Source organism: Colias eurytheme, chromosome 14 (assembly GCF_061535395.1).
Source record: "Colias eurytheme isolate Ceu_HAF_F1 chromosome 14, ilColEury1 Martin Lab GWU primary, whole genome shotgun sequence".
In the NCBI taxonomy this organism is placed as follows: Eukaryota; Metazoa; Arthropoda; class Insecta; order Lepidoptera; family Pieridae; genus Colias; species Colias eurytheme.
Window position 1 is genome coordinate 4700992 of NC_142993.1, and position 18408 is coordinate 4719399.

The 18408-nt window shown below is 30.6% G+C and overlaps 1 protein-coding gene across 1 annotated transcript; it reads left to right on the top strand.

Moving 5' to 3' along the window:
• The first annotated feature begins 3071 nt into the window (after positions 1–3071).
• On the top strand, positions 3072–8197 carry LOC149902837 (uncharacterized). Its single transcript, XM_090109696.1, has 5 exons — positions 3072–3109; positions 3293–3350; positions 3591–3844; positions 7242–7341; positions 7536–8197. The coding sequence occupies exons 1-5, from the start codon at positions 3092–3094 to the stop codon at positions 7742–7744; spliced, it is 639 nt and encodes a 212-aa protein (XP_089965822.1). The 5' UTR covers positions 3072–3091; the 3' UTR covers positions 7745–8197.
• Positions 8198–18408: the final 10211 nt, after the last annotated feature.

The window sequence follows — 18408 nt, forward strand, 5'->3', positions numbered from 1 at the left end:
AGCATGAGGCAAAAAGCTTTTTTTAAACTGTTGTCAAGATGGTGTGGATGAAATTTAAGCGTGTGTGCTATATGGTGGTGGAATTTAGCAGCAGACAGCGATCCAAACAGTTCATCAGAGAACTCTCTATGATAGATGCGTTACAATACGCATAAGTATGCGATTTCTCTACGCAGTGATAGAGAATGAAGCCGAGAACGAGTCGCACAGCACATAATGACCCATTGTTCTAAAATATATTCTTCATGTTTAGATAGATATTATGTTGTTGGACCCATTAGTGTAATTTTAACAAAAAATATCAATGTCCATTATAGGAACCAAAGCAAATCCAGTCATGGACAATTGTTGTACAATATTGGAACCCTTTGTTTGAAATGGTCGTGATAGGTATATTATTAATCAGAATGAAAAGACAATACAGAAAAGCGCATGTAATTAATACCTTTAAAAAAAGTTTATTTTCGACATATGTCCATAAATGGATATATCCATAGAATTAAATCCAGTTATGGACACTGAAGAATTTTATTTAAACTACATAACCTATCATGATACTAAATCGTGTAATATTTCGTACAATTAACTACTATAAATAAAAGTAATATCAAATTTTGCTAACATTTATACAAACATTCTTATAACCAAAATTGTGTCCTCACTTCCTTAAGGATTTCCTTAGTAAAAACGGATTTCTTCGAAACGAGTCGCAGCAACTAAACATAACGTTCTGCCATCTTCAAACGTTTTGGCCGAATAAGATGAAGTGTCGTATTTTGATAGCTTATGAACCAAACTTTTATTTTAAGTATTGCCAAATTATATAACGTTAATTTTGGTCTTAATATTTAAATTTAATATTTATTTTGTCCATTACTGGATGCTTGTCCACCACTGGTGCCGTTACCTTACATAGTTATTAAATAGTTTATTGAAATTTGTGATACTTAGAACATTATGATTACCTAAGAAACCTTTTTAATTAATAAATCTTTTATGTTCAATAAAGTTATTTTTACTGTTTTCAATGTTGTGTTTTTTTAATCCCAATCAATTTAAAATACGATGTGTTCTTATATTAATTACATCGATTTTGGGCGGTAACATAGAATGATTTTTAAATTAATAGTAGATTTTATAATTTTTAATATAGAATTATAAATTGTATTTTATAATTTTTCTTGTATATGTGTTTTAAAGAATAACATTCCATAATTCGATGAATAATTCAGCTTTCAATACCAACGACCTTTGTATGCATCGGCGCGTATAAAATATTCCACAATAGTATAAAAATGTACGGACTAATTATAAAATATAAGACCTACGATTTAAACACTATTTGCATATATATCATAATTAATAATAATTATTCTATCGTGCATTTATGCCGTTATCATTAAAGCTGAAATTAGAACGATGTTTTAGTACAAGCTGAATTTATTTGATACTATGAGCTACCGACTTCATCTTATCTTAACAGGAGATTTTTGCAATAAAAATATGTTATAGCAAATTTCAAATGAATAGAAATCGGTCGTTGGGAAGCACTTGTTGAGTTTGAGTTTGTCCTTAGAAATATTTTCAATTTCGAAATTATCAATATGATTAAAATAAAATTAGACAGGACATTATTTATACTCACCTATCAAAATGGCTCTATAGTAGAGCATAATTTAAAAGCATTTTATTTATTTACTTATATAAAACCATTCCTACCATTACAGTTTACCCAATGCGATAGGGAGGTCAAATTTACAATACAATTTAAAATATTTATATACAACTACTTCCCATAAATAATATTTTAAGTCTAAATAACCACATAAAATTTATTCATGTTGAAATTTTCACACGAAATATTTATGTTTCATATTCAGTGGAAAAAAAGTATGAATAAATAGATAATTATAATAACAAGATTTACAAAAAAAAATATGCTATAAAAAATCAAATCAGCTAAGTATAGGCCTAATGTTAAATTTAATATTTTTGTACATATTATTTACCAATTATACTATATAACCAAAACGAGAGAAAATCACAGCCAAAGATTATTTTATTTGACAACAAAATATGTACCAAATTCTATAAAATAAAAAGTCTGCACAATTTTGAAGCATGGTTATCACAACCACATGTTCGCAAACATTTCTTACCAAATAAATATTCTTCGTAATAAATAACGACTTACTATTGAAAACAATTAGGAACGAATGAAACATTTTCAATATCATTGATACACTGTTTGGAAGCAATTACATAAATCAAAGTTTCATCATATTCACAATGCTGATTTCAAATTTTATTGGTGCTAAGTAATTATTTTTCAATATCCTGTAGGTGCATAAGAAACGTACTTATATTAGTACATACGTACCTATCTGTTTTTACAAGATACTTATGATATATTTCTTTGTATCTTATAATAGGTATGTATAATATTTCGACAGACAGACAAGAGTTCTATGTCTAATTGTAAACATTTTTCCTAATAACCTAGAACTATATTTTCTTAAATCTACCTTCTTCTTGAAACTAAATATTGCATGCAGAGAAGGACATACCGATCTCTTGCATCACCTATGAATTATTCGACAATCTATACTAATATTATAAAGCTGAAGAGTTTGTTTGTTTGTTTGAACGCGCTAATCTCAGGAACTAATGGTCCGATTTGAAAAAATTATCGAGGAAGGCTATAGGGTATCATCACGCTAAGATCAACAGGAGCGGAGCACTGCGGGTAAAACCGCGGAGCACATCTAGTGAGTAATATGGTTTTGCCATTTATTGAAGAATTATTCTATATGTAACTTGGAAGCAATGTATCTGTAAAAAATTAAAAAATATTTGAGACAATTTAATATAAAAACAAATCGTTTAGCTAATGAATGAAAAGGGATATACCTCACTATTCTGGAAGTTAAAAGGATGTACAATATTTTTTCCGTTGACGTGTTGCAAATCGTTGCGTATTTTAATTGACTGCGTACTCAATTATATCGGATTTTTGGCAGGAAACTGTTCGACTATATATACTATAATTGTTTCTGTAATCAGCACACTTCGTCTGCAGAACTGAAGAAAAATGAACTCGCTACTCACTGTAAGTAAGACTTATATTTGTACTTCTAGTCATCGTGGCATTTTTATCTAAACGATTAAAAAAATAAAATTGGATTTTTTTAGAAAATTGCTTGAGTGAATTATAATTTGTGTAATTTTAATAGTTCTTAGATTAAATTGCTTTTTAATTTTTATGTATGTGTTTTAAAACTTTACTTTTCAGTTCGCCCTCCTTTTGGCCGTCGCTGCCACCGCGCACAGCTACGGATATGGAGGACATGGTAAGTTAATATATTTAAAAATGATTATTGATAATTAAACTGCTATATACTTTCATAATTAACATTTTGTTTTTATTTGAAAACAATGTCTTAATATATTTATTTTACTGTACTTAACTTTTACGAAAAATGTAGTTAGTGATGTTTACTACTAAGCATTTCCAAAAAATATAAGTCATTCAAATATTGTCTTAAATGATTTTATTTATTTGTAAAATTAATGCGTATTTTTACTTACAGGGCTTATCAGCGCACCCATAATCGCTGCCCCAGCTTACTCCACCGCTAACGTGTACAGGGCTGCCCCCATCCCCGTGGTCCGTACAGTCTACACCCCAGTGTCCGTCCCCGTTGTAAGAACCGTTCCCGTCGTGAGGACCGTGCCTGTTGTGAGCACTGTACCAGTTGTTCGTAGCTACTCCAGCTACGGCAGCTACGGCGGCTACGGCGGTTACGGACATGGCCTCGGCTACGGACATGGCTATGGCTACCATTAAATGCCAGTCGTCAGACGAAGCTATTGAACTTTACTCCTTCTGTCGCTCCTTGATTTGAATAAACTTTATTCAATCAACTTGTTTGTTTTATTGTCTGAATTGATTTTGTAATACAAAATATCCATAAACCTGAAATAATTCAGTTTAACATCCTATCTTAATCCTATTGTTGTGTTTGTATGCTAGAAAAAACGTTAAATGTTTACTCTACTCACCTTTACACAAAATTGAGATTCGATTTTTAGCTAGAAATATCAGAAATAGTTCTCAAAATACGACTAATGTATATTAAAATAAGATCAATCGTTAGAGATAAATTTAATAAAAAATATGTTTACCAATAATGTAGTTAGAGCGAGTTGATTGCGAATATTCAACATTTTTAGTTTTCAGTGTATGAAAGAAATTTTTTTTATTATTTTTATACACTAATTAATTTTTCTTCGAATAATAAATAAACAGCTGCCATAATAAAGCCCAAATCACAACTTTTATATTGAAATTGCAATAAAGTATAAAGTATCCTTATTTTAAATTCACTTCCAAGTTCCAATAGCAAGTACAAACTGAAATCACGAAACTGTTTTAAAATAAAAATCAACGGAATTCTCAGTACTCAGAGCTCGCTCTACTGATTGGACTGGCGTCGAGTACAAGGAATGTCTACTTATTTGTAGTAATAAAATGTACGAACTGCATCACATGTATTTCTCATGTTTAAAAATACTAGAGCGTGGTGTTTGCTATATAATATTGTGTAGGATTACAATACAAATCCTTTTTAATAATAATGGTAAAAAAAGTTTGTCTTCTTCTTCAACAGTACTGATTCGGATAAAAGGTCATTAAAACAAAGAACCAAATATGTGTTATTGAAATTGGCCTCACTCTTCGCGAGCCTGCTCTCTCCGTGGAGCCCAATTGATTTTGATATGTGTGTGCTGTTGTTTTTTTATCCTCGTTTTAATCTTTCGTTAGACTTAAAATTAACAAAACCTGAATATAAGTTAACGTCCATTAAATCTGTAAGAATCTTTACTAATATTATAAATTTAAAATTACTCTGTATGTCTCTTCTTCACGCCCCGAGCGCTGTATCGATTTGGATGAAATTTGGTACAGAGATAGCCTAAAAGCTTAAATAAAATAAAATAAAAGGAACAGGTTTTCATTGACTACGCGTTCGGAAATTTATTTATTTGTATGTATGTATATAATATAAAGGATGAAAGATATCAAATGATACTAGATAGAAGTACCTATGCATTTCCCTTAAGCTAGTCTATATTGTGAAAATATATTTTTATCTCTGTTATCTTTGAATGTAAAAAGCCGAAGGTAGAAAAAGAAAAGGTAAAACCAAGGGTAAAACTATGTTAGCGTCACAATGTTACTTTCATTATTATACACCGCGCCTTGGAGTATCGAGAAGCTAAAAGTACCTACGCGCCTGTTATTTGCTAAATAGCATTTACGTGAAGGATATAATGGGCAATCAAATAGCTCCTCTCCACTTAAGAACAAACTCTGTTTCTCACATGTATGTTACACAAACTAATCTACTAATTGGTTTCCTTAAAAAGAATCGTATAATTTTTGTTGTATAAAATATTCTATATTTTAATTTTTAAGGTAATTGTTTAACACCTACTGAAAATATTTCATGAAAATATTGAAAACATTGTGCGCCTACGTAATAAGTATATTTCAGTCCCTGAGGGCCTCATTTCAATTCGGAGACATAAATTGTTATTTTAATTCATTCAGGTTTATTGCAAAATCTCGCTAGGCTTCCCAAATATCATAGGTATGACAATTTATTCCTATACAAGTGAGTGTAATACTATAAGTATTAAAATCTTGAAACAATAACTATAGCAAAGTCTGGAAGGAAAATAGGAGATATTAATTATATGTGTAGAAAATGTATTTTATATTCCTAAGTCACCAAGAAACAGGCTTTTAAGAACATTAGAAGAACATAGACGCTGAAAATCGACAACATCGACTGAAGATTTTGAAATAGACTCACATTTACATATGAAATATTATTACGTTAGTGTGCTATGCGAAAACAGAACCTCTGGCCTTATAAGATAAATGTATTTCGCTACCCACTATATTTTTTCCGGTAAGTGAAGGGAAGCGAAATTGCTTTGTAGCGTCGTAATGTAGGCTACATTACGCCGACTGTAAACAATCCTTTTCATTGTTTCACGTAACACCGACTTTTTAAATGGTATGCAATATTTTTTACAATGCATACCTTTGAACGAAAAAAACTGGAAACCCTTTATCCGCATAGATGTTATTTTTTTATCTCTTTGCATTGTTCTTGCTATGTACCAGATGGCTAGCGAATGCAGCTAACTCGCAGTACCGATTTAGACAGTTCTAGACATTTTAACGCTTCATGACTCACAAAGATTGACTTCATAAGTTATTTATCAATGCGAACGTAGCCTTAATAATATTTAGACGGAAACACTAATGAAGGCAAGCAATTCTGGAGGTTATAATGCTCAATTGTAGCGTTGGTGACGTAAGGTGCAACAGATTACCAACACGCAGCCAATTCAGTGGGATTTTCGGCAGGAAACTATTTGCGTATATATACATGATACTTGTTATAGTAATCAACACACTTCGTCTGCTGAATTGAAGTACAATGAACACCTACATAACCGTAAGTGCTAAAATCGTTTAATTTTTTATTGCCATTGATCTAATGGACTTTCCAGCAGATGATATCAATATCAATATATGGTTAATTATTTTATCTGGGATATTTCAAATATAGTATATTTTTATTATTTAAATTAACGGAGAAAATTAATTTACACTTCATTAAAAATAAATCTCATCTTCAGTGCTCTCATTAGTCATTTCTATTAACTTTGGTTTCTTCCAGTAAAGTAAATAACTTTCTTTACAGTATTTTTAAATATATATTTTCAGTAGTAAATGACAATAATATTACATAAGCTAGAAGCTTGTATTAGAGCTGCTTTTAAAATTATTTCACAATGTTATTTATTTCATACGTGACAATAATAACTAACTGTGGTCTGTAGTTAACCGCGCTCGTTACATTTTACAAATTGCACAGTTGTTTGGAACGTGGCTCTGAAAATAATTGCAATTTATTGTATTTGAAAAACAGTTACGATGATTACATATATTCGAAAGTTTTCATTTCTCTACATTTTACACATTACAGCCTTGTACATATTTAAATAAACCAAGTCAAAAAACAATATGTGGACATTTTAAAAATGTTCAATTTAGTGCAATGCAACTTGCAAGTCCATCGATTGATTGATAAATTGTTTGATTATCTGATTGTTTGATCATCTGATTGATTGATTGTTTCATTGATTGATTGTTATTGCAGTTTGCCCTCCTTTTGGCCGTCGCTGCCACCGCGCACGGCTACGGATATGGTGGCTATGGAGGATATGGCGGTTACGGCGGTTATGGTGGTTACGGTCACAGTTAGTATTTTTTTAATACGTCTATGCGTGATTGTATTCATGTATATTGCTACCTAGTGTTTAATATGAAAGTGGTAATATTTGTGGCAATAATATAAGTCTTGTTAATGACATTATTACATCAGTTCAGAAATTGTGAAATACACTTATACTTCTACATGATTTTTGATGTCTAAATCTTCTTTTTTTTTCAGGTGTGTCAATTTCGAGTGTGCCAGTCATCCGTACGGTGAGCGTCCCAGTCGTGCGCAGCTATGTTAGCTACGGGGGCGGCCATGGCGGCGGCTACGGCGGCTACGGGGGCTACGGACGAAGCATCGGCTATGGCTACGGTGGCTACGGACGCAGCTATGGAGGTTATGGAGGTTACAGCCGAGGCTACGGCTACGGCAGATACCACTAAACCAAAAAGACGAAGTCTAAACTCGTTGATTCTTCCAATGACTCTTTGAACTAATAAATTTCATTCTCAAAAGATATCTTTTTTTCACCTTACTTATATTGTAATGCATAGGCTAACAAATAATTCACGTTGAAAATTCAGGAGGGATTTCATAAAACTAATCTGCAATTGGAATAATCCTTAATAATTGCAATTAATATTCACGACAGCAAAATCTCTCACATATTCACAATGCTATCTAATTGGATATTTCATGCTCTCAGTAGCTAGAAATCCCAAGCATGCCCTTGGAACTTGGATCTTAGTTCAGCAAAACTGAATTCCCAAATTCAGTTAGCGTTGTGAGGCGACGCGGAAAAGTTTTAAGTTAGTTAAGGGTTCCCTTTACCGCTTGTTAGACAGTCATCCGATATACGTAAAAAGCTTTTTCTATTCTGTAATAGTTATTTCTTATATGAAAGTTAAATAAAATTTGTAAGCGTCCACATGTAAGTAATTTCATATAATTCTAGTTGGAACAAACAGTCTTAGAACCAATTTTTTTTGGTTCAAAATACTAAAGTACTAAATAAATCTTATGTAACAGTTTATGTAATGTTGCTGTGTACCAAAAAGAGAAGAAATATCCAAAACATAACTTATACAATATACATAACATACATTTATACAACTCTTTTATACAAAACTACATAAAGGAACCCTATTATATGAATAGGTATGTATTATCGTAACGAGTACATACTGGATTGTATTGGAACATCTGTACTCGCATCAGGTGTAGATGTTCACGGCCGTCGCACTGCTAAATGGAATTACAGGCGTCTCGACGTCGATATTCCGTCAAAGATTATTGTCACAGATGCTTTACGTTCATGTCTGTTCTTATAAACTCTACGAAGAAAACACATAAACGTCTTTATTATGACACTTTTATTTTTCTTTTATGTATTATGGGAGTTGGCTCTATTTGTTAAATTTCTTAAAGAAGAATTACGTGTTTCCCTAAATTTCAGGAATGAAACTTGTACATATAAATTTATAATATAAATTTAACTCCAAACCAGTTCATTACTTACCAGTATAATAATATTGTATGTCAATGTAAAATAATATTTGAATATACTTACGAGTATATTCAAATATTGACTGTGCTAAAAGACTTACCTAATAATAGTCCATTGAATAAAAAGTTCTAGAGTGCGTGAGTTAGTAACGTAAGATGTTTCTTCGGAAACATGTCAAGAGTCCCTAGGTAATAAACATACTAAAACCCCGGGACACTAGGAGGAGCCCCGGAGTGGGGGGAGGGGGGGAATGGGTCCATTTTTTCATTTTTCGCTTAAATCTCAAAAACGGTACATGTAAGAGAAAAACTTTCAAGGAAAAGTTGAAAGGCCATAAAATTATCTACAAGTTGTATCTATTTCATTTTTTCCTATATCCTACCGTTTCTGAGTTACACGCAGTAAAAAATGATTTTGGCTCATCAATCGATCAAAAAATATTTCTTTCTTCCAAAAAACTCAAATGTGCAACTTGTGACCGGTACTGATAGATTGCTCTTAATTAGGTCTATAATTGGTAAAATAAACACATTCCTCCATGGAAGCCTTTAGGAGGAATCGATTGTCAAAATATTATATTAGGGCAGTTTGAGTTACTGAACTTGATCTTTTTATTTTTTTCTTCCAAAAAACTCAAAAGTGCAACTTGTGACCGGTACAGATAGATTGCTCATAATTAGGTCTATCATTGATAAAAATACCAGATTCCACCACGGAGGCGTTTACGAAGAATTGAATTTTTTTAGGGTAGTTACGATACTTGAACTTTTTATTTTTTTTCTTCCATAAAACTCAAAAGTGCAACTTGTGACCGGTACTGATAGATTGCTCTTAATTAGGTCTATAATTGGTAAAATAAACACATTCATAATTTCATAATTTCGATTGAAAAACGGAGCTAAATATAACTCGTCAAAATATTTTCAACTAAATAATAATTTATCGTCTTTATTTAACACACTTCACTTAATAATATCAGTTATTTGTATGTACAAGTAGATCTACTCCTATTTAAAAAATATATCAACTATTCCTGATATTAAGTTGATTTTGACACAAAGCATTATTTTAATTTACATTGTTTTGCAATACTAATTACTAATATCACAAATTTTATTGCCATGCCACATCTACGCTATTTTAATCTATGTCATGGAGTGAAACCAAGATTCCTAGCGCACTGGCGTTAATTGAAAAAGCAATTAAACTGACAACATCGATGCCGAAGCATATCTCCGATCACTTCATCATCAATTTTCATAGCTACTTTGGGGAAAATTATAGCATTGAATAAAAAGGTTCTGACTATTAATATCATATTAGAATTCCCTAAGATTATTTATATCGACTTTATAGTTATTCTTCACGTATTATATACTAATATCTCTTGAAAAATCCGGTGTATATATTTGTTCAATCTAACTAAAACAATTATTATTATGCTAAGTATTGAAACACATTTTGCATACCGAACCTTCAAGATTTAAACATTTGATCCAGCTGATAATTTCTGACCTGAAAATCATACAATATCTAACTTTTATTTCATATAAGTAGTCAATCGAACTATAATACTTACTATTGTGCTATGTATTGAATAACATGTTGCATACCGAATCCTTCAAGATTTGATGCACCTGATAATTTCTGGCCTGAAAATTACACACATCAAATATTTCGTAATAATAATGGATCATTATAATTGCAGTTAAACATGGAAAGTGATCTTCTTGATGTTTATATATCAAATACCCAACTTATGAGCTCTACATAATTTTTAAAATTTCGTTTTATATCCATTAGGTTAAAAAAAATATTTGTGTAAGTATAATAATTATCAAATTATTATTATTTTTTTCATATTTCTGTTTGATTTCACTTCTAATGTGTTTGTGCGGAAGTTGCAATAACCTATCTAAAATTAATAAATATTACATGTTTTAGTAACTAGTTTTATTTATGTTGTGTTAATATAGAATAGCGAATAGCGAACAGTTCCTTACTAAAAATAAATAGATAAAATGTAGAAACTGACGTTGCATATGCATTAGGTACGACGTATAACAGAAAATTTCCTCTTATTAAATAGTTAGGTGTGCAATTGCAAAGGTAACAATTTATTCGATCCTCAATTAATTTATAATTTATTATTCCTTAACTTCACGCACCAGCAATTCAAAATATTGGCTTGTTTGTAATCTTTTGATTGATTGTGAGCAAAACAAATTACAGGCACATTATTATAAGTATTTAGTTTCGTAAACGAGTGAAATAAAGATACTACGGGTTTACACTGTTTATCAAAAGATGGCGCTTTGCAGCCTAAAGGGCATTAATTGGCTTATTAAAGAACAACGTAGGATGTAAAATACAGAAGGTAATAATATGACCTTTTCGTTTTTCTAATTCTAATTTTTGAACGTCAATCGTCTTTGTTCTACTACTTTGCTCTTTTCCCCGTCGCGTGAATAAAATATCATCTTGTTAATTAAATTACGTTCTTTCATCCCACGTTTTAATTCTGATTCTGATCTCTTTACATAGTAAAATGTTGCATTCGACCAAGACCCCTAAATCGACACACAATACGCCATATACTAAGTAATTGAGTAAATATTTTCTCTGAGTCTTTCTCTTCTGCTTTGTCTATTTGCCTTTATAATATCTTTGACATTTATGGACGCTGTACACGGGTAGAGTAAACGGTAGAGTAGAGCGGTAGAGTACTAATTATTATCCTGCTTACTATACTAATTTAGACACCATTGGTAGAGTAGAGTACTAAAGTTTGGTAGAGTGGCTAGCACCGTGGCAGTATGACAGTTATTCTACTAAAACTGGTAGAGTACCTACCTACTGAAACAGCAGCCAATAATGCTTATTTTACAATTAGCCCTTGTAATATGGAGATGCGTTTTTGTTGACATCTACGACATCCATAAACCATCTACTAAACCAACTTTAATGAATTATTTAAATAGATATTGTTCTAATATGAAATGAAAAATCTTTTAATTGTGCGTTGGTATTCCTTTGTGGTAATAAGTTGTTCCATACATCTGATTGATGTTATGTTTTTTGCTGTCCCTTTTCATAATGCTACCGGGAAGATAAAACAGCGGCATAAAACTAATGGATTAATGAAATATGTTATGGATTGGGAAAGAAAAGAAAGAAAAATGAGATAACGATAAAAAAGTGGCGAGTTTCTATGGTATAATTGATTTTAATTATAATACTTATACGTTTTGTTGAGGAAGTAGTAAAAAATACAATAGAATTAGAAATGTCGTAGTGTATGGGGTTGATAATTTTTCTCTTAACAATTCTCTGTCTCCTGAGAACAATTACTATACCATACCTAGTTAATAATTAGTATTCACCTAATAATTATTTAAATGTCTAACAGTGCATTTAGATCGAACGAACATAGAGCTAGAGCTATAGCATTCTATAACGTGATCTTTTAGTTTAAACGAAAAATGTTGTTCAGTATTAGAACATTGCTTAGAATATTTTCCAATGCACTAATATAAGAACAACGTAAGAATGCTCTACAGTCTACGCCTGTTTACACTAAAAGTATATTTTGACATAGTGGGGTTAAAATCAGCATTGGCTCGTTTGATCTAAATGCACCGTTACGAGAGTTCCCCTCTATGTTATCCATATATTTTAATAACAATAAATTATGTCATACGGATATAGAGTATGACATAATCCTAGCCATATTCAGAGATAAATCAAATACCTGCCACGTACCTATCTGCCATTAAATTAATTCATATCACCTCGTAAATATGAACTGTAAGAGGAAGATACAGCTTATGTAACAAAGTTAGCAAGTCCGGATGTTTGTGTGGAACACCGTAAACTTGCCTCAACAAATTTGCGGTTGTGGGGAGACAGACTTAAATATTTAGCAGCTGCAACGCTCGCTTTGCACTTTATTTTTGTTTTAAAGAAGTTAAAAAGTTAAGTTAAGTTAAGTCTGAGGGCGGAATCCCTAATTTCTTCAAGCTTGTTACACGGAAAATTTAAGGTGACGTAGCTGCTCAGTGCACTCGTAAATCATAATCACTTTTTGCAAATGTTGGATGGAGGAAATGCTTTTAAAAATATTTTGCGTGTTAAATTGAGTACACAGACTAACTACTTAATTAAGTTTACGATTTTTATTTCTTTGGCTGACCAACTGCTAGCCCGAAACTTGTGAAATCACTAACAAGATTAAAAAACAAACATGGATTCAACGGCTTGTACCAATTTATACAAGTAGGTGTCAGATGTCTATTTTCTACTAAAGTACAACAAAGTTACGTACAATTTTATCTCAACCGAATATCGATTGAATGAATAATAACTTTACTTTATACAATTGTACCCAAAAACTGAGATCGTAAAAGATCCTTCTATCAGAAAAACATACAAAGTTCTTCACAAACATGGTTAATAAAATTATCCAAGAAAAACAAAGTCATTGTGTGTCACTAACATAAATGCTATTTACTGATCTTTATCTACCGCTACAATTAACCTAATTCCCTACTATTTTATGTTATTTTGCCATGTAAATACTCTAATCCAAAGAAACATAGGACGAGCGAGTAATCATACTTATTGGCCATATCTTCTTGTTAAGATCTAATACGTACCAACAGACATAGAATTATATGTGTATCTTTAAATGGTTAAACAGTGAACATAATGTATGGGACTATTAAAATGTAGTTAAAGTATAATTTAAAAGCTACAAGACGTTATTGCCATTAATCATCCTGATAAGATGCTAAGACTATGAATTCACTTCGTATGTTTTGCATGTGAGTTGAAGGAAATTTTCAAAAAACATGTCTATTATTGTACCAGTGTTCAATGAAATCTATCTTCTTATTCTTTTGTCATTTAGAAAGTTATTATTAGTATCAAATATACACATTTCTGCGTATTAAAACCTATAAAATCCAAAATGGGAGACCATAAATTAATGCTTATAACTTAGTTTCCTACAGGATTATTCCCCAACATCGAAAAGCGATGAAACTTATTTTCAACCACACTGAAATATTGCAAACAGAATATTAATTCTAATTAGAGTTCCAAAGTTCCATTATATCAGACACTATTCCCAAGATAGGAAGCTAGCAGATAGCAGGTAGTTCTCATAAATATCTCGCTCCATTAGATTTATCGCCTGAACTGCGCTAACTTTTAACAGCAACTTGCGATCGGAGTTCGTAGTGGATTCGGAACCTGTTGTTTGCAACTCCATAGCTATGGAAGTTGTTGTTGAAGATTGCTTGATCAAAATTTGCTTTGATACGTCACTTTGATTCTTTGCCCGTACGATTGTAGGAGTGAAGGCTTAGATGAAATCGTAAGGAATAGTGTTTTGTTATATGGATTAGAAAGTTAATAGTAAAATTCCCTTGAGGAAATTAAATAATGACAAATGAACAGAATTCCTTAATTTTATTTGTAATTTACTTTCAACAAACTGCTTTTATTTTTTTATGCCGATTGTCATGGATAGCCTCGTAGAAAATAACACTATTTAGTTAAATTTTTATTGTCTTTAGTTATACAAAAACACGGAATAATCTTTAAAATAACTTACAAAAACCACATTTATTTATTGATAAATACACTTGAGTCTAAACTTGTACATCGATAATAATAAAACTATTTTAATTACATTTATATATAGGTTAGACGTTGGATGATACAATTTCATTTTAAAATTATGTTATTCTTACAGTTCATATGTTCTTATATTACTCTTCAAATATCGTAATAACTACAAAACTGCTGCGATAAATATTTAAGTATTAACAACGGATATAATAATAAAAATAACGTCAACAATATGCGATTGGTATTCAGAATGTCATTAACATTAGAATATAATATAACAAATCAAATTATTATTCAATATTCTAGTGTAGTTATTGCGATATTTTAATTTTATTTTAAAGTGATTTATATTTAAATAATAATGTTATTATATTTTCAGAAATTCGACTTATCATTTTTAATAAATATAAAAACCATTTTCATTTCACTTGCTGCTGTACGTTTTCAATTAATTACAAAAATTAAAAGATATAGAAATTTAAACTAATATATAAATAACAGTCATCATTTTAAGCAAAGGTCTTAAGTTAAGCCATCTCAGTTGTGTTTTAAACAAAATTCTTTGAATAAAAATGTATCTAATTTCACAAGTTACTGTTTTAGAACACTACAATTACACAACATTTATTTATTAGATAATTAAATATTTCAGTTCGTTTTATCCCTTGTTTTTATTTTTATATTTTACTTTACCATTAACACTGAATACGATAATTATATTACAGAATATAAAAATTGATGAAAGTGCGTTTCTGCCGAATTACTAAGGCAAAGTACAATTCTAATTTGCGTATATCTCTAGGAAAATGGTATAAATTTGACAAAGTATTAAAATATTTCTCTTAATTATTTCGTCACGATAATAACAATGCTGAAGATATGATCGTACTTTAAAAGCTACAGAAACAAGTAGATAAACGTTATTGCAAGAACTTGGGCTAGTAGGTGCAATATTTCAATTAACAAAATCTTTCAAATTAATCGATTTATTTGTTGTTAATACTTTTTAAATACAGTAAAAGCTCCTTATTCGCGCTTCCTTCATTCGCGGTGTCACTATTCGCGGATGGAAAAAAATGCGACCTAATTCCTATATTCGCGGCTTAGTAAACGCCTGAACGTACAACTACGAATTTATTTCGACTAAAAAAAATGAAAAACAAGTAAAAAGTGCCAAGCCATTGCCTAATCCTGAAGATTATTAAACTGATTTATTTATGTATTTACCTTTTAATTTCGTCATCTAGGAACGTATATAACCATATACAAATACGGCACATTTACGGAACCTTTTACCCGCGAATAAAGAGCTTTTACTGTATTGCATGCTCTCAACGAATTCTTAGATCACCTCCAGCAAATACAAAGAAATTGTGATAAAACCGATCAAACAAAAGTTTGATTTGAAATAAATAGAGTCATTGCTTTAATTAATTCATTATTAAATGCCTACTAAAATATTAAAGCGTTGCTAACACAAGACTTTTATCCTATTTTTCTACAAGGATTATATAAAGTAAACATCGAATAATGGAAATCATAACCATTTTAAAATCCTTTAATACAATATATATAATTATGTCATAGTAAAATTTATATCAAATATCTACTTTTGCTACTAACATTCACAAAGGTTTTGCATTATACATATCAATATTTGTGAAAAACAAGATAGATATATACATATTACCTATATAAGAAAATTTAAAAACCATTCACCTTACTTGCATTTCTAAAATCATAAAAAGAACACAATACAATTTACTAATTTTCGTCATTTGAATTTGAATCTATTAGGATTTAATGGATCAAAACAATAATAATTTGAAATTTGAATGCGAAATGGCTTATTCTTTACCTACTTTTAGGCTGTGCATTGTGCAATACGTCTTTGTTGTTCAGGAGAACCCTCATATTATGCCATAATGCACCTCAAGTTATGACATAAAACTTGAAATTAACGTTACACCGTGTCGTGCCGGAGCCGAGAAACAAATGAAGTTCTTGAGTTTAAATAGTGTAACTAACAGGACACCAGGCCGACACATGCCGTGGGAACGCACAGTGCAGATCGCGACAGGCCTACACAGGCGGCGCAGTACCTGGCGCGGCCTGTTGCCTAGCGGGCCGTGGGAACCCGCCTTAAGTCAGTTAGTCATGAATCACTTCATAAAAAAAGTTATACAATATTGTATGTACCTACTTTGATCGACTGGGCACGGCCCGGTCGTGACACGGTGTAGTAGCTGTAATCATCAATTACTAATAACAATGTTCTCATAATTTTTAGCCGAATTTTAGTTGAATCAAAATCTCTTTTCATCAAACCCTTTAAACTTAAAGCATATGCACATACTATATGCTAATTGCTATGAATATTTTGTTCGATTGATCCAACCCTTATAACAACCAAGAAACGATAAATCCTCTAAAAGATTGAGCTGTAACTAACCACCCACTCGAATAAATAAACTCTCACATAACTTTTGAGCCATTCGTTCAAAAATGCCATTAAACTAGACACCTAGAATATCGGTCCTTAAAGGGACGTACACGAAAAATACTAGTTACTGTGCGCTTTGTCAATATATTTAGGAGTTATGAGGGCTTATGCTACAAGGCTATTTTGAAAAATGAAATACAATTTGAGCAGGACCAGTATCGTCTGAAAAAGATTTTTTCTTGTATCGAAATGAAACACATTGGAAAATTCCATTCCAGATCTAGGAATTAAATAATTATTATTAAAACAAATATTAATAGGAGCCTCAGTAACATTTATATTTATATACCTTCTCAATCTCCTATATAATATAGCCAGATAAAATAATCGATACTAATGTTATTTAGTACCTAAATAGATGCCTGGAAAATGTATTATGCATGTAATGTTATAAGGAAAATTGTCCTTACTTAATAGTAAGGCCAATTATATTTTAGTATAAAATAGCAATACTAGATAGGTACCTACTCTTTTTTATTTTATTTTTCACTTGTCATAATAGCCTGGTCGCACTTTAAAGTCAGTTATTACAAATATATTGTCCAAGATGAAATACTCGTATTTAATTTAAAAATACGCAACATTTTTATGGTAACAAACAATACAAATACGCTAGATATTCCTACCTTTTTCACAAATACATATATAAGGAAATAATATACTCAGATAAAATTTTGGACTATTAAATTAATATTGTCTTTTAATATCTTTGAAATATTTTTGTAATAACTTTCTTTCATCAGTGAATTATAATGTGATATCTAACTGAAATATACATTGGAATTTGACTCTTACACACCGCGTGTAATTACAAATATTTCGATTAAATTTAATAATACCATTATTTAATATACTTTTAAGACTTCACAACAAAGGAACGTTGTACGACACATAACTACGTATTTTATAATAATTACAATAGTAAACCTGTTTTGTATACGCTATATTATTACTCGAATGCATAATATATGAATATAAATTTATTATTATATTTACAAATATTAATGAATACACTTAAAATTCCGAAATACTTTAATATTTAGAATTCATGTTTTACAAATCGAGTTCCAATCATCAGTTGTTTATGTAAATAATTAAACGTTTTCAAAAGTCATAATTTGTTTAGAGTTTAATTTTCAAGATTTCGCTTGATAAAATTACAATTAATTTCTGGGGAAATATAATTTTAGAAAATGAATTTCTATTGTATTAAGACTGAAGTGCTTCACACATAGTTCGAACACGATGACTTGTATATTTAACAAATTTTTCCCATCTTAGAAAACGCAATATATTTACATAAACAATTGTTACTATCACTCTATAATCTCTCTAAACGTCTTGTCTTTGATTTCGATTAAAACTTCGTTTTTAGAATTATCCAGGAATAACGATTAAGAAATTGAAATCGTTGTATAAGAATGAAAACATCAAGAATTATTAAAATAGAAAAATCGAAGACA